The sequence below is a fragment of the Rhopilema esculentum genome, chromosome 20 (assembly GCF_057945365.1).
Source record: "Rhopilema esculentum isolate cy_ngs chromosome 20, ASM5794536v1, whole genome shotgun sequence".
Classification (NCBI taxonomy): domain Eukaryota; kingdom Metazoa; phylum Cnidaria; class Scyphozoa; order Rhizostomeae; family Rhizostomatidae; genus Rhopilema; species Rhopilema esculentum.
In genome coordinates this window covers 1,592,007-1,614,403 of record NC_142834.1, presented here as the reverse complement: position 1 = coordinate 1,614,403, position 22,397 = coordinate 1,592,007, and the positions used below count along the sequence as shown (strand labels likewise).

Below are 22,397 nucleotides of genomic sequence, written 5' to 3'. Positions count from 1 at the left end.
ACTACATCAGTTTCGATAGTCTACCTGTCACAAATAGATATTTTTTAGAAATAAACGTTAAGATATCTTCTCCTCGTTCGGATAGACACATGATAGGCCTACTACTTCGATAAGAAATTTATGGAAAATTCCCTTCAACGAAAGAGGGCTATAAAATCTGCAAAGTGCTTAGAAATACATCAACTAACACACATTTACATTAAAAGCAAGAAATGAAGGTTCTATATCGATTCTTCAATTCGTACTGATAAGAAATAATATTTGAATTCGGCTTGCTTTCTTCTCATTTGATGCGCTCATCTTGAGTTTGATAAAGCAAAGAAACAACGTGTTCTAAAAAATGAAAAGTTTCTGATGATACGATTTCAACAGCTCATTTGCCTTCTTTAACAAATCTCCTCGATGCTTTGTGAGATAGAGTTTATTTTATATTTACCACTGTTTTTCCGGGCATTATACACCATGGTACTGTGCCGCCATGTGGTAAAACGCACTATCATCTGCCGAACGTGTACGGTGTTGACCTTTACGACCTTGCCAATCCTGTGCGCGTGATCGACAACTGTATCGGGAATCTCGATATTAAATTTGTTGAAAACATTCTTGACTTTTTTCACTCTTCCCCAGTCTCTATTTGACCTTCTTGTTGCAAATCAATACCATTGATTCGAAGGCATAACTTTGCATTGCTCAACATTGTCACTTGATTTTTTTAAATGAGTGATGTGGCTTTCGAGTATGGCAAATTTATCTTCCATTTCACGCATTTTCTGCTTTTGTTCTTCAATTATATAATTAGCAACTTGTCAATACATGATATCGTCGCCACTTTTTGATCCAGATCATCCAATTTTTCTTTCATAAGTTTGTATAGACTCTCCACAGTAAATTCCAAGGCAGGGTCTGTGGGTGTAGCACCAGATGATATCTCTTTTCTTGGCTTCGTCATTGTTTTGAATTGCTAGATATTATTAGCCTTACACAGCTTTTAAAAAGTATTCATTTAAAGCAAATTAGAACCATTAAAAATTTTATTTTAAGCCGCTGGCAGGAGCAAGCTAAAGCACGTCTGTCTAAGCGACAACAACCTGTGTTGAAATGTGTTGTCTACTATGTTTTAACTAAAAATTAAGGAAAACCATTTAACTTAAGCTAAACTACCTCTACTGGTTTTTAAAAATAACATTCTTCGTCATCTTGTGACTTATTGAGACTTGTCCTTTATTCAGCGATCCCTAGCGAATATTCAAACCTAGGGATCAACTTCTCAGCGATCCCTAGCGAATTTTCACTTGCCAGCACTTGATCGATCAAAATTCAAAATGGCGCACTTCTCAAAATGGCTCAGGGGATTGCTTTCCCCGGACTTGATTTAAGCATTTCGAGTGAAGTTGATGAGCATTTACAACATGAAAGCTCGGAAATTCTGCAAGTTCTTCGCTGCCAGCCATAGACATCTTAGGCCGTCTCACACAAGTGACTCTTTGTGAAAGCGAAGCTAAAAATGAAAGAAGTTTTGAGTTTGGACGAAGCCTAGAAGCTGTTGACAAAAATTCAATAACAGATTATACAAAGCCAACGTTTTTCCAAGCAAAATATGTAGTACAACAAAATCAAGGTGTTTGATGGGTAAAAGCATTTGATCTATTACACTGTCATGAAACTTACCATTATCATGAAGGCTACCATTAGATCGATTATCTTAAAGATTCTCATTGTAATTAAAGACATAATCATCAATAGTTCTTAAACCAATATCTTAACAGTTTAGTGGAGTGTGAGGCTCTCCACTATGATTCCTTAAATGCTTCAGTGTTACTAAGTCTAAACAACTAGGAAAGGTTGATGCTGAACTCTGATGGTCAAGCATATCATCAACTAAATGAAAGTCACCTCCTAAAAAAACTTTCATCTTCTACCATTATCTGGAAAATCCTCCTCTTGAATCTCTATTACCTCTTTACGAAAGACACCAAAAACTTTCCACAGATTTTCTAGATTATCTGCTCCCTCAAACATGCAAAAAAGATGAACATTGTGTACAGACCCTGATGTTATACTATTTAAAATTTCAACATGAAATTTCATATTACCACCACCCTTATCACCTGAAAACAAAAACCACACCTCATTAGCAAAAATAGAAGGGTCACACTCACCAGGTTAGTTATCCACTGTTTCCTGCAAACAACTTTTTAAGTCAGTTACTCTCATATAGGGAAGCAACTCAGTGTCCTCTGACAAAGCTGTCCTTTTCAAAGGGAGTAAGCCAGATTCTACCTTAGAGCTATCAGTTACATGTTTACTTTCTAAACTTTCAGCTGCTCTCATTCTACTCTTCGATGGCAATAAAGTTGCAACCCAACTTATGTAAACAACTTCTTAGGTCTCTCATTTTGTTAATACTTAGTCTAGCAAGGGCTTTAATACTAATAGCATCCTTAACTGATACCTTTGTTGCCTGGGAATTACCTGCTGCAGCAGCTGCCTGCTTATAAAAATTTTGGATTTTTTTCATTAGCTCAACTACAAGTAAATGCCTTTCATCACTGTTATCGAACTCACCTCCAGAAATCGTCCCCCTCACATCAAACGTAAGTTTAGCTCTTTGACCTAATGTCTTTTTCGACACAGAAAAAATTGGTAGATTAGAAGAAATTTTAACATATGACTCAACCAGGCCACTACTTATTCTTTCTTATCACCATTTCCGAAATACCTCACACCTTCAAAGACATCCTGATTATCAGTTGAACTATTAACAAAAATTATATCCCTATCACATTGGGACGGTTTTTTGAACAGGATGATGAACCTGGCAGCGATGATAATTTGCTCCTGAGTCCTCCCACCTTCTTTTTCTATGAGACAAGTTCTTGTCTGTGTAGACCAGGGGTCGGCAACCTTTATAAAACAGGGGGCCAAAAATGATTTCTGCCATGCATACCAGGGCCGCAACTCAAAATACAGTATAATTCTAAATTCTAATATATACCAATTTTACCTAACTGCTAATCTTATCAATAAAATTGTATTTATCGGTAAATGTACTGTAACGTTGAAGCAGTTCGTAAATACAAAGATAGGTGTAAAGTAAATGTTCACTGTTCAGTATGTTATGTTACAAGAAGCTAATGCACAACTTGGTGCTGCATGTCCTTGGCCAACTTTTCAATATTTGGCAGAATTGTTTATGTTGACAGCCGAATGTTTATGTTGATAGTCATTCGAGATCGCAGTCGACTCTTCGCTTACTTCATCTTTGAGAAGAGTTTTTCGCAAAGGTAAGAAGTACTCCCAAACATGCAACACATCTTCTTGGCATGCTGCACCAGACCTTGATATGAACCATCATCCACCATGGAGATACTCCATATAAAACAGGATTATCTGAGTTTCTTTGTATTTCTGTTTCAATTCACTGGTACCCTGCAGCTCAATCAACTCCATTTGAAGATGGAAAGTGAACCAAGTTCCCTTGATTCAGCTAAGTTTTCTAAAGATGTTGCATAAGCAGGAACGTGACAACATGTTCATACATGACATTCACAAATTGACCATGATCTTGAAGCTTCTTGTTCAGCTTGTTCGAGTGACTAGTAATGTTAACGAGGAATGCTAATCTAGACAAGAATCTAGGATCACTGAATCCGAGCCGACACTCGTGCATTGGGACAAATTATTTATAGATTAACAGGGGCCTTCCGGGCCACACAAAAGTACCTTGCCAGCCGCATGTGGCCCCCGGGCCGCGGGTTGCCGACCCCTGGTTTAGACCAAGCTCTTCTTTTATAATTGCCTTATCCTCTTGTGTCTCCTCAAGTTCCTTCTACAGTTCTTCTACCTCCATTCAATGTTCCTCCTCCTTCTTTTTGCTCTCAACCACATGCCGAATATCTTGCTCTGTCGACCAAAATTACAGCTCTTCCTTGTCAATCTTCAGCTTCTTCAAAGTTGTCAGTGACCTCGAGTATTCCTGTTGGGCACCTTTTTTCTCCTCGCAAAGTTTCTTTTTGTGCGGCGTGTCCACATTTGTCAATTTTATATCAGAACAAAGCACTAAATTAAAAGACTCGCTAAAGAATTCGTTTTCCTTGCTGTTTTTTCTTTTTTTTTAATTTCTTAGCTGATATGTCTAAACTTTTCACTCGTTGGCGGAAATTATTCTTGTTAACTATGTCAGAGGCTGACGGAACAAGACACTGTACAATTTCAAAAACTCGTGATACAGAAAACGTACCGTTTAGTTGTAAAATAAGGCTGTTTGTTATTTTCTCTAAAGTGTCTACTCTATTTATTTTGGAAAGATCGTCAAAAAAATCATTAGATGCCCTGCAATTTCAAAGAAAAGTTTGGGACCCTCCTCCATCCCCTTTTGGAACCTTCGAAAACACCCTCTATGCAGGAGGACCACATAGCAATCAGCTGAGAGCAAGAAAATTAGACATCAGTGATAGAGACAAAAATGAACGGCGCTCCTCTCGGGTGTGTTTTATGTCAGAAAGAACATCACAAATGAATACTTAGATAAATTTTACTTGCCCTGATCGTTGGCCAAAGAAGAAGAACTAGCGATTGCACTGCGCGACCATGTGACAAACTTTTGCAAGCATTGTTCAGTCACTTAGCAACGATGCGTCATCTTTGGCCAGCAGTTTTCGTATAGCCTCACTATCACTCTAGTTCATGAAAAAGGAATGGTATAATTATCTATTTTCGTTCAGGAGCGCCAAAAAAAATTTGACCTGCAGTCATGGGCTAAATTCCTGATTTTCTTGAAAATTTGAAAAAGTGACGCAACAGTTAATTACTTTTCGAAGTTGCAAAAGCACCTAATTTGGATGAATTTTACACAGATAAGTAGATCAAAGATTGTTCTTTTTTATTCTACTATAATATGTGGAGTTTGCTGTATAAATCAAGATACACTTACGTTCTAAAGGACTTGCACCACTGGCTGTCCAATGCCGCCAGAGTTTACTGCCACTTGGTTGCCTCCATACAATTAAAAGAGTATTCATGAAAAAGAGTCAAAAACATGCACATAGTGAATTGCAGTTTACTCTTCTACCAAAAAAATTTAGAGGAAATAAACACAAGGCACAACTTTACCTAAAGCGGGCCTGGATTATTTGACTTAGTGCCAACGAGAAAATTCAAATCTTCAAATCATTTCTTTGTTTACCTTCATTTGTTTAAACAAATATCATATTTGACCAACGGAGCAACTACCTTTGCTTGATCCTTCATTGATTTTATGATCCTTCATTAATAAAAATTTCCCCTCATGGTCACAAATTGATAAAAGTTATAGTGTGTTTATATCAGCTTGCATACTTAGAAGTAATAACTGCATCTAAATCTACTGCAAATGTTTCTTAAGATCAAATATGAAATGCGTACCACGATTCCAACTTTGTGAGTCTGAGTGTGTACATGCTGTGTTGGGACTTTGTTTTGATCACTTGTGTAGGCCAATAAAGCTATGGCTTCCAGTTCCAGCTCTTCCCTCGTGTATAACGAATCGAAATTGATACTAAAGTTGTTCTCCAGAAACGATGAGCAACTAACGGCTTCAGACTCTGTCTCTGAAAAGCTCAAACTTACAGCAAAGATAGTCGAATAGTGACTGGATAGGAAACTGCGAAGCGAACAATAGAACATGTTATGCATCACTGCTTATTCAAACTTGTAGGGAATGATCATTTCCGGTTTGTTTGGTTTTGATGGATAATGACGAGCTTTGCAGCTATTCGGCACGGTAGTTAACTGTTGTCAACTTACCAAGATAAGCTAATGAGAAAAAGGAGTGGAGAATGCAGCTTTTGTGTAAAGTAAAAAGATGCGATAGGAGTTTCAACGCAGAGAGGGCCTACATTTGCGCAAGGCATTTTGATCAACATTGCTTTAGGATCGGTAAGTCACTGTAACTTTCATTACTTCTTTCATTAATTATTATTTTTGCGTATTATTTTATAAGAGTTTTATTATTAAGATTGGATGCAGATCTCATTAAAAAATCCTTTCGGGGATAGGGGGGCTACGAAAAAGGTTATATAAATATTACTTAGGAATTCAATCGATTTTTGACTTATTATTGAGGGGAGCTGTCACGACCCCCACAACTCCTATCAATCAGTTTCTGGTGATAAGTCGACTGAGAATATCAACAGTGTCACTGTTGAATAAACAAAGCAGGCAATAGTCTGATGGGACCAAAGTCCTCCTGAGAAAAGTGTCAAAATCATCAACTGTCATTGAGACAAAAATATCTAGCAAAATTAGAAGCAAATTTGGGGGGCAACTCAAATTTTCTTTATCTTGTATTCATATTGACAATAAATTATTTCATAATGTTGTTTGTAGGAAAGACTGGAAGAAAAGACCTCCTTGTTGGAAGTTTGCCTACACAGTTCTTACATAAAAGAAGTCATGAAAATAACCAAGGGAAACAAAGGCATGAGCTTGAAGGACTTTTTGAAGAGGTGCCCTTACCAGTGCTTTACAAATGAAGAGGTTTCACAGATTTCAAAAAGAGCATTGGCAAAATAAAACAGCCCTGGGTCATTTTACATAGCTCTGATGAGACTGTAGCCTTAGGTCTTGCTGACAAAACTGGTAATATTCGGAACAAAGTTTCTGTGGACCCCTTTTCGAATGATACAAATTCTGTTCTCTCTGAGAAATCCTATGAAGAAAAGAAAGAGATGTAGTTTTCCTCTTATTTGGAAAGCGAGGAAAGTGTTTCAATGGTTCAGTAATAGAGGGGGCTAGTAATAAAAAATAGAATACCAGCAATTTTGGCATATCAAGTTTTGTATATTGTTAAAAAGACAAGAAAATAAATATTTCTATATTAGAATTATTTTTGTAATATTAGCTATATTTCAAGCTGTTTAGTTCATATTTCATCCATATTCAATTGTTGTATTTTAAGAAATATTAACTTTTGCCTGATAGCTGAGCATTCCAAGAAATAAGTTTGTTATTATCTTTAGGAAGATAATTTGAGTTTCTTTCGTAATGACTTCTCCTTCTTTTGTCGTCCAGTTGCACATTAATGTGTCTCTTTCACATGTCTAGCATGAGCACAAGCTCTAATTTTAATGTAGATCCGAATGGCATCTTTAAAAACTGTGTCTTTCAAATCAGTAGCTGCATCAACAAAATCAAACAAACACTTTGAGGTAGCTAGCAATGTGGATAACTCCTTGAAAATGGTGACAGCAATAGAGGCAACATTAATAGTTTTTGGATTTGAAGATATAGCTTTCCTCAAATTTCTTCAGCTTTATAAAAGATTTCAACAAATTGTGCTTTTGGGTTTGTTAGACAACCAGGGTCGATTTATCAATCAATTTCTTATCCCTCACCTCACCCACTCTTCTTCATTACTCTTGCAACAGTTAAGTAATTCTATTTTCTGCCTCAAAATATTTTCAGCTTCTTTTGCTGCATGTTTCTTTTTTACTTTATCATAGGTATTTTTAGCTTTGTTGAGGTTCTTCTATTCCTTCCTTCTGCTTGGCAATTTTTTCTCAGCAGCGCAACATAAGCCATGAACTGAACTCCTTGGAGACACCTAAGCGGGCTTGCACATTTGTTCTAACATTTTCATCCCCCATACTTTCTGGAAATTTGTCCACATGGAATCCAAATAATTGGTTTTGCTTTCCAATTTGTTCTTAAAAAGACCACTTGGGAAGCCTATTATATCAGCAGGTCCTGTAAGTTCCAGTATCCTTTGAAGAACTTTTCCATACATTTCCATCAAAACCGTCTTGTTGGCCATCGATTCTAAAGCACCCTTAATGATTGAATTCATACAAATCTGAGGGGCGTCATGTTCTTTCTCCTTTAAAGTCACCCCCTTTTTCTTACGATTTGGCTCTTTAACTTCCCTTTTCTTTGCATTGCTCCTCGTTTGTTGGTGAATAACAAAGTTTGACTGTCATCACAAAATTTAATAGTGGTTTCCTAAAAGGAAAACATCAATAATAATTTAACCAGACGCAAACACCGTAGACGAGAAACTTTCACTTTTATTGTTTCGTGATTTGTTGACTGGTGCTGCTGCCGTGTCGATGAAAAATCAAGCCAAAGCCAACATCATTAATTTAAAACAAGTAGTTTCCTAGGCCTAATCATAATGTAAATCAACATTTTCACTAGCATTATCCCTGGTTCATCGAGCATACATTATGTTCAATCGGCATTCTTGCAATTACTCGTTAGAAAATGAAATATTGAAGTTTAATAGAAGGGCCTACACCCCCGTGACTTAAATTCTTATTCGCGGAGACAGAGATAATGGCTGCAGCACCTTTAAAGTACACAAAGAAACGGACTACATTACCTCGACACAACAAGTTCAAGTAATTCTTCGTCGATTTGGCCATGAAAATAGGTGAAATCCATTCTTGAATGTTGCTTTATTCGGTGAATGTCATTTTCGGTATGGTCGTGAGACTAAAACCGGAAATGACTATACCCTACAATTTTTCCAAAACACGCGATTGGAAGATAAACGTAATCGCCTATTGTAGTATCTTTCCTATCCAGTCTCTATTGCAGTATCTTTGCTTACAGTCAACAGAAAAGAACTTGCAGTGTTCAATTTGTGAATCAACGTCCTTCCATTCGATTTGAATTGAAACTATGCGAAATACACTGTGAGGTCAAATTTACGTCACAGTGTCATCAAACCAGCTGGAGATGCTCTTTAATGAAATACAATTTACAGACAACAGCCAATCTATAAAACTTTAGTCCTTTTCTCCACAGTGAAGTCTTTTTTGTTGTACCAAGACATCAGCGTATTCCATCGTTCATCTACAAAAATAGGCGGTGAGAGAAAATGGCAATAGAGCCAATGCTGTTTCCTTTTAGCACAAAACATCGCAAGAGGTAAAAATTTCCCAGAAACACATTCACGGTTTCATGAGACAAAGAGCATGGAGAGCACAAATGATTGAGATGATTTTCGTACGAACCTGGGAGATATAAAAAAAGAAAGCAAAAACGAGAAAAAGAAACCCCATCAACACAAGTTTGAGTATCCAGGACGAAATGGAAAAAGAATTTTGAAAATTGATCAAGTGGTTTTGGCTGGTAAGTGTCTTCACCGCCGGGCAGTGGGGACCCTTTGTCTTGGAGCATAGGGCTCAAATCTTGATTGGCTGAGAGCTTGCGCTAAATCATGTGACCTCTCTCGCCGCTGAGCCAATCACAGCCCCGGAAAGTGTAAACAAACTTAGGCCAAAGCCGAAAATTGGGCATTTTTACCAACGTCCATTAAAAAAATAACTTGTAAAATCTGCTACAATAAATTTCAAATTTTTTTAACTACATCCCTACACAGATAAATTTCCCACAAATCTACCGTGGAACATGACCTCGATTTTGTGTTGTTAAGAAAATACAGCGTTGTAAACCTAGCCATAGGATACCTTCACATCCAAGGGGTTTAAAATTAACACAATTTCAAGTCAATTATTGCTGTTACCCCATAAAACCAAAATTTTGCATATTTCAGTTGCTTTAAATCTGAATATCACATTAGACTCAGCTTAGTTTTAAAAAACTCTGACGAACAACGCATGCAGTCTTTACTAGAGCTTTGATCAACGCAAAAATGAGAGAATTTCCCTTTTCAAGACAAAAACTCTCAATAGCTTTCAACTGATCATGTAAAAATGCTCCACCTAGCCGGAGAAGCTTTTAAACTGATACATAATGACTTATTTTGCGACTGTACCATGTCCTGAGCATCTCTGCTGAAGCACAGGTATCTAAGTATTGTGGGGCGTGAAACGATTAGTTCTAAACATGTGCTGGGCACCCAAACAGAATCGTAATATATGTACATAAAGGGAAAAAAGCTACTCAAAACCTAATTAGAAATACTTACTGTGTTTCTGTGAGTGTTGGAATCCTGCTTTGACAATTTTTGAATCATGATTTACATAACGCGTTTGAAGGTAAATTTGTGGGTTATTCTTGTCCTTGTGACATAAGAATTCATATTTCGAACAATTCTTCACGCCCATCTCTTTCAGTCCGTTGCAATTTTAAATTTAGGAGATAGAAATGATGAAGACTTTTGAAAACAGGAACTACCCGCATGTTTCTCAAATTTCAAAAGTTAGCAAATGATGACGTGTTGTAACAAAGTGAATTTTCAAAAAATTAAATTCAACTTTTAAAAGTATTGCAAGGGTTTCGAGATTTCGTGACTTTTCAGTGAAAGGTCTACATATTGATTCTTCGAAAAGTAACTTATGATAGTTTTAGAATAAAGAGAGATGCAAATTGTTTGCCATTTTAATTGTTTTGCTTGAAGCGTTAAACTATAAAACTGTTAGAATAAAAAGTCAATTTTTGAACAAGGCCGATTTCTAAAATAACGATAACTCTTTATGCTTCATATTATAAAGCAAACTGCCATGACATTAGCCTTAAACTCATAATTTACTGTCACGAATAGCTGAATTACATACAATGAGGTGAAACTATTCATAGTCAGTGGTGATTTCTAGGGGGGTGTAGGGGGCGATAAATCAGCCCCTTTGCTCTTTCTTGGTTTTGGAGGCTCTGCCTCTTAAAGGGGAATTTTCAGGTCTTCTCATCTAGATCTTAGATCTTTTCAGGATAAGGGGGATTTCCGAAAGCATGATCAATGAAGTTTTATTTGCAAATACCACGAGAAAGGATGCACAAATTGTTAATTTTCTCATCACTGGTACCTCTTTGATTAGTGTCTCACCTTCGAAGTATACTGTTAAGTATACTGAAGTATAGCTGCATTGTTTTGGGAAGAACAGTCATATCAAACATTGATTTGCTTCAGTATTGGTGAATTCATTTGATGGGTGTGATAAAAGATGATCGTGGTCATAAGAAACCACAACCGGTCTTATAAAATCGCATCTAGAGCCCCCTTCCAAGAACTTTTAGAAATCAGCCCTGTTCAAAAAATGACTTTTTATTCTGACAGTTTTACAGTTAAACGCTTCAAGCAAAACAATTAAAATGGCAAACAATTTGCATCTCTTTATTCTAAAACTAAATGTCAAACAATTTGCATCTCTCTTTATTCTAAAACTATCATAAGTTACTTTTCGAAGAATCAATATGTAGACCTTTCACTGAAAAGTCAAGAAATCTCGAAACCCCTGCAATACTTTTAAAAGTTGAATTTAATTTTTTGAAAATTCACTTTGTTACAACACGTCATCATTTGCTAACTTTTGAAATTTGAGAAACATGCGGGTAGTTCCTGTTTTCAAAAGTCTTCATCATTTCTATCTCCTAAATTTAAAATTGCAACGGACTGGAAGAGATGGGCGTGAAGAATTGTTCGAAATATGAATTCTTATGTCACAAGGACAAGAATAACCCACAAATTTACCTTCAAACGCGTTATGTAAATCATGATTCAAAAATTGTCAAAGCAGGATTCCAACACTCACAGAAACACAGTAAGTATTTCTAATTAGGTTTTGAGTAGCTTTTTTCCCTTTATGTACATATATTACGATTCTGTTTGAGTGCCCAGCACATGTTTAGAACTAATCGTTTCACGCCCCACAGTACTTAGATACCTGTGCTTCAGCAGAGATGCTCAGGACATGGTACAGTCGCAAAATAAGTCATTATGTATCAGTTTAAAAGCTTCTCCGGCTAGGTGGAGCATTTTTACATGATCAGTTGAAAGCTATTGAGAGTTTTTGTCTTGAAAAGGGAAATTCTCTCATTTTTGCGTTGATCAAAGCTCTAGTAAAGACTGCATGCGTTGTTCGTCAGAGTTTTTTAAAACTAAGCTGAGTCTAATGTGATATTCAGATTTAAAGCAACTGAAATATGCAAAATTTTGGTTTTATGGGGTAACAGCAATAATTGACTTGAAATTGTGTTAATTTTAAACCCCTTGGATGTGAAGGTATCCTATGGCTAGGTTTACAACGCTGTATTTTCTTAACAACACAAAATCGAGGTCATGTTCCACGGTAGATTTGTGGGAAATTTATCTGTGTAGGGATGTAGTTAAAAAAATTTGAAATTTATTGTAGCAGATTTTACACGTTATTTTTTTAATGGACGTTGGTAAAAATGCCCAATTTTCGGCTTTGGCCTAAGTTTGTTTACACTTTCCGGGGCTGTGATTGGCTCAGCGGCGAGAGAGGTCACATGATTTAGCGCAAGCTCTCAGCCAATCAAGATTTGAGCCCTATGCTTTGTCTTGGGCTCATTTGCATAACAGGAAGATTAGTATTTACACAAATTTGTGATCTCAATTTACTAGTACCAACTTCCATTACATATACGTTAGAATTGGCACACAAAGAAAGACAAGATCCCTAATAAAGTTTCAAAAGCAATCCACTACCCTTTTTTATCCCCTTTTTAATTTTTGCCCCCTTTCCCTCAAACAATAGATAAGACTTACGTGTAAACTATCATATTCCAAACTAACTTCTTCTATTATTCAAAATTTTTATTCCTAGTTTAAATAAGTTATTGTTGTTTATTAATTTTGTGTATTGATTTATTATCACTTCACACAAAATTCTCAACAGGTGGCACATGGCTCGAAAGCCCCTATGGGTTTCTTCCATGTGTCATTCATCTATACCATTTCATCTGCTCTTTATGTGGATGTCATCCATCTTTACTGATAGCTGATTTGAACCGTAAAATTGTTTTCAGGTTGTTGTAAACTTCCATTTTTTTAGAATTTCACGATAAAGAGGGCAAGAATTGAATTTTGACCATTTTAATAACACAACAAAACAACTTCTTATATATAATACTTAGAATGCGATTACACAGCTCAATGGCTAATTCTATGTTTTTTCCTTCAACTTTTCCTAAATTATGATTTTCTCGTCTACCCTCATGAAACCTCCATGACGAGTCCTAAGTACAATGCACACTGTGCTAAGTTTTTTACCTGTGGTTACGCACAAATCTAATTTAAGCAATGATATAATTACTGCGCACAGGGGGTAAGCTTCATAATTCTAATACACTTCCCCGGTTCAATTACAAGTATTCAAGAAGATATACTAAATTTCAACAAAACAGAACAATAGCATAATAATAAATGTCCAATAATTAGTAACAATTGTATCTTCTTCTAATTTCTCCGATAATGCCAGCCTTTCTTCTTGCGTTTATACTAGATACACTAATATCTGTGTTGTCTTGGTCTACAGTTTCTAACACAGTACTATCAGCTTCATTTACTGAACTACATTCACTAAACTGAACTTCTAGAGGAATTAGATCTTCCTCCCAACGCCTTGAAAAATCGTTAAGTATTTTTCAGTGATATTTCGCTCTCTGAGTTAAGGATTCTTGTGTACTGACAATTTCGAACAAACTGTCATTAGGATCATGTAAAATACGTAGACGCATATTTATATAAGGTGTGACAGAGTTATATACCAAAAGTATCATCATACAAATATGTGATAGGACTCAAGTTAATTACCGATTCAACCTCTACCAAAATAGTATCAATTTCATCGAATGTAAGAGAAGCTCTGCCTATTATCTTCCTAAGACAAGGCTTGATTGACCTCACCATCCTTTCCCATACAGCTCCCCAGAACGTGGCTGTTTGGGCAATAAACCGCCAAATAACGCCCTTTCCTGCAAGCTGAGCTCCGACAACCTTAACAAGAAGAATAAACTTCCTTCGGGACTGTATAAAATGTCTTAGCATTATCAGATAGGATCATTCTAGGCAATCCTCTAAAGCGTCTGAATGCTTTGAAAAACATATCAACATCTAGGCTCGCAACTAATTCAAGATGTACTGCTCTTGGCTGTACATTAACCAGAACCTCTGATCACACAAAAGAAATTAGAAGGAGGCTAATGCTGGGTAGGAAGGCTATGACCAATTTGACAACGATAATGAAAGACAAAAACATCACACTAAATACCAAGATAAGAATAATCGAAGCATTAGTATTTTCTGTTGTTACATATGGAAGTGAGACATGGGTAATAAGAAAAGCAGAAATGAAAAAGATTGAAGTCTTTGAACTTTGGGTATGGAGAAGACTCCTAAGGGTGCCGTGGACATCTAGAAGAACGAATGAATGGGTACTAGGCCAAATAAAAACAGAAAGATCATTATTCAACACCATCAGAAAGAGGCAAGTAACCTATTATGGCCACATAAATAGAGCAGACAACAGTTTAGAAAAACTGATAATGCAAGGAAAAATTGAAGGGAAAAGAGGAAGAGGAAGACCTGCAACAAAGTGGTTTGACAACATTAAGGCGATGACAACAAGAAATGTTTATCAGCTGAACAAAGACACTAAAAATAGAGCTGAATGGAGACGTCAGGTTCATAACATCACCAGGGGTCGAACGACCTGAAGGACAACTACAACAACAACTGCTCTGGTGGACAAGCAAATGTACAGTTTGGTTAGACTTGTTTTGCGACACATATAATGGCCCCGCAAAATCTAAGGCTATGATTGAGAACGCTGGACCATCATCCACTCTATACACTGATCTAAAAAAAGACTGGATCGAGCTACTATACTCTTTCTATGAAGCATTCTAAAAATTGCGGCAGCCATATTAGTCCTACCCAAGACGAGAAAGTAGGTTATGAGCCTTGTATGAGAAGTTGCACCAGAAGCCTTGACATTTTGAATCTGTTGGGTACTATAGTTGTATTTGATATTTTCGTATTTTTTATGTATACTTTAGCAGTTATTGCTAATAATTCCGTACCTGTGTTTGTAAAGTTTTACATTTTCTCGGTCTAGGTCTGTTTCAATTTGGAAATGGTAAGGAGAGAAGGAACAGCACAGTAGACAAATTACAATCTAGTAGCGCATGAAATGATCCTGAAAAAGAATAATATAAAAAACTGAAATCTTTAAATGACTAATGTTTCACTCCGGCCTAAACAGGCTTTGGTAATGGTATTTGCCTTGGAAATCTGACCAAAGCTAACAAAGAACTAGCTTCACATTTATATTGGTTTGATAAACTTGCACAGTAAGGGTTTTATAACACTTAGATTATAGCAGGCATGCTAACCACCACGCACCTGACATGATCCAGTGTGGTTGTGTGTGGTTACGTGTGACACTAATTCTTTGGAAAAATCTAGGTAATTATGGTAGGTCTATGCAGAAGTTGCAAAAAGGACAATGATTCCAGCAATATGATTGATAACTGCTCAACTTTTCAGAGAATTAAGAACCGAAATTAATCAATATATCAACAAAAGACAATCAATATCAGCGAAAGTTTTATAACATTTTAAATTATGCTGTCGTAGCTATCACTTGAATCCTCGGGTGAAGAAGTTTGCATATAAAGAGTGTCAACGTTTTGGTTACTACTTTGCCAATCTGTCTCTTTCTCTGTATTGATTTTTTGGAAATACTGGGATTCTTCTTTTTCCCATGCAGATTTCTACTGCTTTACTTAAGATCTTTTCACAGTCAGATTTGTCCCAATTCGTGTTGTTCCCTGCAATAATGATGCACTCCTTCATTGTTTTGTGCGACATCCTCAGGCACTTGTCAGATAATATAGTAGTTAGAATGCTAAATGCTCTTTCATCCGAAGAGTTTGAGCACAAAACACAAAAGCACAAGTTGAAAAGTAAGCACAAATCTGGAAACTCTGCATGTCTGAAATCTAGAATTTTCTCCCAAAATTGGCCAGCCTCTATTGTTGGGTAAAGAGACCTCTGCAAGTACTTCAGGGATTTCCACTCTTTGATGACATTTTCACAACCAAATGAGGCTTCTTGTAGTGAAACTGTGATTAAATCAGCAACAAATTTTATCTGTTCCATCCCATACTCCTTGCTTGCATTGTCCCAATACTTCGGATCAAGCCAGATCATGCTTCCAAACAGGTCTTGATGAACTGAATTAAAGCGCTCTTCAATCACTGGAATCAGTAGTCTTCCAGCTTCCTTTAACATCTGTAGAGTTGCTTGAATAGTCTCAGACTGAGCATTCGCTAGACCTTCAATTTCAAAATCTGCATGGTCACGATTATCCGGTTTCTGTCTCTCGTGACCAGGCTAACTTCGACAGTCACTTTATCTCCATTTCTTTCCAAGCTTCATTTTCTCAAATGGCTGGCTACCAAACTAACCTCTTCAGCAATTTCTTTTAAAGAATCCTTGATCCTTTCTATGGCTGGTGGGATTTCAAATGCCAGTAAGTTTTGTTTTTTGAACACAAGAGATAAGGATCCCAAAGAATCTGGAACTCATAAAATGTGATATCTAGTGCAGCAGCTGCCTCCATAATTTCGGCCTTCAGCTTTCCTAAGTTTCTTAAAAGATACCACAAATCTTTATAAAGGCTGTCCAATCATTGAAAAGGAACAAAGCTTTTGATTACATCCTTTAATGCCAACTTCAAGTGTATGTTGACTAACACAATGTATGTTGACTAACCACTCTCTTTCATGCTTCATCTGTGTCAAAACACCAGAATAAACCCCCAGATTAACATTGGCACTATCTGCTGTTGCACTCACCATTGTAATCGGTAATACAAATTTGAAGTGTTTTACCATCTTCACTTGAAAAAATGCTTTCGATTGCAGTTTTGATTGACATAGCATCAACTCCACCAAATATTTTTATATCAAGCAATGCCACCACTACAGGTTTGCCATTTCGCACTGTTCAAACTATTTCATGTTCTTTTTCGTCGTTTGTTTTACGGGCTTGTGATCCGTCAGACAGTATAGAAAGAAAAGAAAACTTGGAAATGATGGTCTTATCGTGGCTGGACTTGCTTGTATTTTGTGTGTTTTTTCTCCAGCGAATATGAAAACAAACTAACTATAAATCTATTGGTAAAGTCTGATATATACACATGTGGTTTCACAACAGATGGCTAATTATGTAAAAGAAATATAACGTGGTGTGGGAAAGGAAGGGCTACTATTAGTGTAAATAGTTTTCTAATAGACATGCTTGTAGGTTAAAATAGGCCCAAACAAAAGACAGGAAATTTTGACATTGGAATCTACACCTAGAGTGTTAAGGTGAGAGGAATTAGCAAGTTGGATAATGAATGCTGATAATGAGGAAGAAAGGAAGGTTGCTACAAACTGACAATTTTTCAAACTAAAGGTCCATTCACACTTGTCGCATTTTTCATGCCGCGGACCATAAAAGGTGTGCGTTTTTTGACGTGTTTTTGCCGCATCATGCCGCAGTGTGCCGCATCATACCACGATAAATGTGAATGTAGCTTAAGGCCTGTTTATAGCCATTTTGATTTGAATTTCGAATTGAACAGGGGTCAAGAGGTTTGGTAGAATAAAAAATAGGTTAGCGCTATGATTATTCTTGAAATTGAAATTTAATCCAAAATCCTGACAGGGTGTCTAGTCCTTTTGAAGTGGCCTGAAAATAAATTTCAGCACGAAAACCCACAAAACTAATCTTCAAAAATTTTTTGCTTTGAAAATAAAAGAAAGCGAGCGATATTTTGCACACCTGGGAAGCAGCAGGCGTGCACCAGGGCGTGCGCATGGGATCGCATGCCTTTCCCACGAAAACCTGCTTTAACTCATACACTCCGATTGTTGCCGTGCGACAACATTTCTTTTCATACTTTGTATCCCGAATGTTGCCGAACTGCAACAAATTTATTTGCGTTCCGTGTCCCGACTGTTGCCATGCGGCAACATGAGCTCTGATTGGCTAAACGCAGTCATTTTTCTCTCTAATTGGTTATTCAGACAATACCATGTTGTAGTTTGAACAACGTAGATTCAAATGGTGGTAAATGATTGGGTAGGTCACGGTCAGAAATCTGGAGAAAACAACGGTTGAAAGTTCAGAGGTCTAGTTTGTTTATCTTTCAATGCAAAATGGCGGCATGCAATCATTTTGATTTGAGTAGCGACGAGTAGAAAATGCTGTAGACGAAGCAATGATAAAGTTTTGTGGCACATTGTCATTTAGGCAGTACATGCCAGCCAAGCCAACTAAATATGGTATCAGGGTTTGGGAGCGGGCAGACAGCAAGAACGGGTATGTTTGTGAGTTCGAAGTTTACGTTGGGAAGCCGGAAGCAAATCATGGCCAAGAGAAAGAACTCGGAAGAACGGTTGTCGAACGTTTGACAACAAACATTCGTGGCAGAAACCACCATGTTTACTTCGATAACTATTTCAATTGTGTCGCCCTTCATGAAAACCTCCTAAAAAATGGGATTTATGGATGCGGCACTGTCAAAAGTAATGCCAAGTCATTTCCGAACGAGATGCGTGTAACAAGAGGGAAGAAGTCAGGCCTAAAGTTGCAACCAGGCGATTCGAAAACATGGCAAAAGAATGGCATGACTGCAACAGTATGGCAGGAAAAAAAGGGGAGAAAGCCTGACTTCTAACCTTAATCCGAATTTGGCAGAAACATCCGTTAAAAGAAAGCAAAAGGATGGGAGTTACAAGGAAATCTCATGCCCACCACCTGTTCGGAGCTACAACAAAAACATGGCTGCAGTGGATAGAGCAGACCAAATGCGGACGGCTTATTGCTGTGCCAGAAAATCTCGGCATTGGTGGACCTATATCCTTTGGTTTTTGGTGGACCTATCTATTTCCAATGCCTTCGTATTGATGAAGGAGTCGCCGAACCATAAGCGGTTTGCAAGGACAGGGAAAGAGAAGACCATGACACTCCTTGAATTCAGGAAAAAATTAGCCATGCAGCTCATTGGCAGCAACAGAAGTGGTCGAAAACGCGGTAGACAAGTCAATCCAGACTTGGGTGCTGAAAAGCATCTGCCTAAAAAGGTTGAAAAGCGAGGCAGATGCAAAAACTGAACAAAAAACAAGAAGGATGGGTACTCCCGCTTCGTATGCACAGGCTGCAGCAACATGGAGGCAGGGAAATACATGTTCCCTTGCCTTATTAACAATGACTGCTTTCATGACTTTCATGTAGTTTAATGTGTGTGTAAGTTGTTTTTTATGTCCTCGTTATTTCTTATTAATCTGCTAATTATTAAAATATGCTTTTTCTTTGTATCATTCCATATCTTTATGTTAAGAAAACTGAGTTTGATTTTTTTTCCGCTCGTCTTTCTTGGTCTCAGACTTTGACTGGAAATCACAGCAAATTGTTAGGGCTTATGTTAATCAAGACTGAATAACCTAAAAGAGCATCCTCTAACCTAAAACTTTTCTATAATTCTTTTTGTTGAATTTTGAGCAGAATCCGAGCTATAAGTCATTTTGAAACAACAGGTAAAATATTTCGAGGCGGAAGCCAATTTCCCGGGATGCGTGACTGAATTTTGAACAATAAACACTGGGAATCAAAGCAAAATAATTTGATAATGTGTTAAAAGAACCGAATTCTGCTTTAATTTTAAAAAGGTACACAGGATTCACTTTACAAAAATTTGCCACTTTGTTCATACATGTGTTTACAGTGTTACTCTATTGCCAAGAGATTGATTTCAGTCAGCAGTTTTCTTTCTGTACCTTTACTGGTGTTTAAAGAGAAATTAGCTTTGTGAATTTCTTTCTGATGTTAGGGCCTGAAAGCTGGGTTGAATTCTTTTTGTTGAATTTTGAGCAGAATCCGAGCTATAAGTCATTTTGAAACAACAGGTAAAATATTTCGAGGCGGAAGCCAATTTCCCGGGATGCGTGACTGAATTTTGAACAATAAACACTGGGAATCAAAGCAAAATAATTTGATAATGTGTTAAAAGAACCGAATTCTGCTTTAATTTTAAAAAGGTACACAGGATTCACTTTACAAAAATTTGCCACTTTGTTCATACATGTGTTTACAGTGTTACTCTATTGCCAAGAGATTGATTTCAGTCAGCAGTTTTCTTTCTGTACCTTTACTGGTGTTTAAAGAGAAATTAGCTTTGTGAATTTCTTTCTGATGTTAGGGCCTGAAAGCTGGGTTGTTTCTTTTCCTAGGTGGTACAACCTTACCTATCAGTAACACTTGGCCAAGGTCTTGATCAGATTGAAAACTTGATTTTCACCAAGTGCAGAGTCTAGAACATTCTCATCAAGGTCCCTGAGCACAGTAGGCAAGTTAACAATTCCTAAACCAGCAGTTGCTATTGCATCAGGGATACCTGAAAAAACCAGAAAGGTCTCTAGTATTTGGAACCAAATATTTTCAAATTAGTAAAATTTGTGATAACATTATGGAAATTTGATGCGCATTGTTTTGACAACAAGTATTTGAACTACTGTGAATGTCTTTTTTTCTCTTGATTAAACAAAGGATTTCATCTGTTTTTGGAATTTTTGATTTACATAGTTTTGCCAGTAAAATTTAATCATGTAATGAGCCACACTGTTGTAATATATAGATAAAGTATAGAGAGATTAATTAATTATAGTATGTTATATAGCATGCCTGTATATTCAAAAGATGGTGGATATATAAAAGATTAAAATACAATATGTACATTGGCATGAAAAAGGGTTGAAAACTAGTTGTTTGGTGACATCCTCAATAACTCTTTGGGTTTGTAATCATTGTTTACATTTATTCATGTTTGTGGCTCAAGGGGACAAACCTGCACATCGTGGAAGATTTCCACCAGTGGATACCAGCATCCTGTTGAAGCACTTCTCTGTTTCTTTGCATATTTTTGTCACACTCTGGGTGGGTTTAAAACGTCCTCCTCTGTCCTTGAGGAATCTTGAATTTGCTGTATTATGCTTCAAGCCAAGTGCTGTGCAGCCATCCATATACAGAATCTTTTTCTCTGCCATTCTTGCAACATAGCCAGCTATGTATGATACAGCAGCTTCTTTATAGTTAGAAAGACTTGCAAAATTGGGTGAATCATGATAGTCATGCTCAGATTGTATGAGTATTCTTTCTTGCAGATCAATGCTGGATTGCTCAAAGATACATTGTTACCATTGTAGGAATCATCAACAACGTGGAGAACTTCTGTTGCATCCTGCTTTATACAATTCCCTTGGCTGCTTTTAATACTGCTTACATGAATACAGAGATTCACATGGAATTCTTCAGAAGGGCACTTGGCGAAATGAAGTGACAGAATCTGGAGCTCTACAGAATATTGGCAAAATGGGGACAAATAACTATACAAAAGCTGCAGAATATTATAGATCTTGCTTCCAGATTATTTTCTTTCTCATCAAGGTGAGCTCCCATGGCAAAATGATTATATTCGAAGAATGTCTTACGATCCAGTTTCTTAACAGCATATTTTTACTAATGTTTTAAAAATTTCTGATAACATGGTCAAGTTTCTGGAAATTAATCGATTTATCTGAAAGAAATTTTGCAACGTTTTATATTATGAGGGGCCTTCTTAATTTAAAATTCAACTTTCTTGGATGAACTTATATAGAGAGGGGTTTGGGGGGTTCATGGCATCTTTCAGATTAGGGACCCTTTTTCCAAAAAGCTATTTGTTAGATAGGACAATTGGCTAACCGTGATGGGCATCATTTTATTTTTTCTTTCACTTTAAAGGGGACTTACTTAGCATTAAACAGCATAGTATGTTCGGCATCATTTATTTGGTCATAAAGTGTGCGAACCAAAGTATGCTTCTTTAATCTTATTGGAAGGCACATTAACGCAACACTGTATTCAAAATAGATGTGAACAACGTGAAGTCATGAGTCAATATTTAATTATTTGTCAATAATGATTGATACAAAGGAAATCAGGATTATCAAATTGCTACACCAAGTAGCCAGATTACCATGAGTCAGGAGTCTATTCTTGAGTGCTCCACCATACTTCATGTCAAACTTGTTGAATTTTCAATTTCGCCAAACTTTTTTGATAGGCAGACAATTTTTTTAGTTCTTTTCCTATACTTTGACCGTAAAGATCGTCTTCATGTGGCTCCTCTCTTTTGCTAGCCGATGACATGAACTGATTGGTGTTTTCAATCACCTGCATCAAAATCTGGCTGTTGTCATGGGTCTTTTCTTGTCTGGGGCGTTTCGGGTTTTTTGATCGGGTACATTCTCGTAGAGAGTCCAACTGAGCCACAGGAGATCCAGCTGCAGCTCTATCATTTTTAGGCACAGCACTTTCGTAGGAAAGTGGAGTGGCTGGTAATTCTACAGAAGAATCTTCTGTGTAATCTTGGATAACAGAATGCTGGCTCGTTACCTTTTCTTGCTTCACCAATCAAATCATGCAAACATTTGGTATCAATGGTGCTTTTGATTTTTGACGATTCTTGGTGGCCTTCCCGCTCTTGAAGAACAAAATTTCCCCTTGTTTCTCTATGTTTCATAAAGGGGGCAAGGAACAGCAACTGCTTGAAGAATGGCCATGTTGGTTCTATTGGTTCCCCACCAGCGCTCCCAGATGGCTTGTACTCCCGTCTCACTTTCAT

The 22,397-nt window shown here is 37.0% G+C and overlaps 1 protein-coding gene, 1 long non-coding RNA gene and 1 pseudogene across 2 annotated transcripts; 1 reads left to right on the top strand and 2 right to left on the bottom strand.

Annotated features, from left to right (window-relative positions):
- Positions 1-1,368: 1,368 nt before the first annotated feature.
- Positions 1,369-3,362, bottom strand: LOC148957786 (uncharacterized; annotated as a pseudogene).
- A 2,445-nt stretch (positions 3,363-5,807) lies between these two features.
- Positions 5,808-8,449, top strand: LOC148957785 (uncharacterized). The gene is made up of 2 exons (XR_016145094.1): positions 5,808-5,916; positions 6,367-8,449. It is a non-coding gene; the product is annotated as an uncharacterized LOC148957785 (long non-coding RNA).
- Positions 8,450-14,908: 6,459 nt separating this feature from the next.
- LOC135687744 (uncharacterized) lies at positions 14,909-20,778 on the bottom strand. The gene is made up of 2 exons (XM_089114546.1): positions 20,580-20,778; positions 14,909-20,129 (listed from the first exon to the last, which is right to left on the bottom strand). Exons 1-2 carry the CDS (start codon positions 20,776-20,778, stop codon positions 19,984-19,986), a joined length of 345 nt encoding a protein of 114 aa, XP_088970672.1. The 3' UTR covers positions 14,909-19,983.
- Between the last annotated feature and the right edge of the window lie 1,619 nt (positions 20,779-22,397).

Coding starts and splice junctions, on each gene's coding strand:
- LOC135687744 (XM_089114546.1), bottom strand. CDS start 20,778: ATGGCAGAGAAAAAGATTCTGTATATGGATGGCTGCACAGCACTTGGC. Junction 20,130..20,579: donor AAATCTTCCACGATGTGCAG/GTTTGTCCCCTT, acceptor TGGTTTTTTCAG/GTATCCCTGATGCAATAGCA.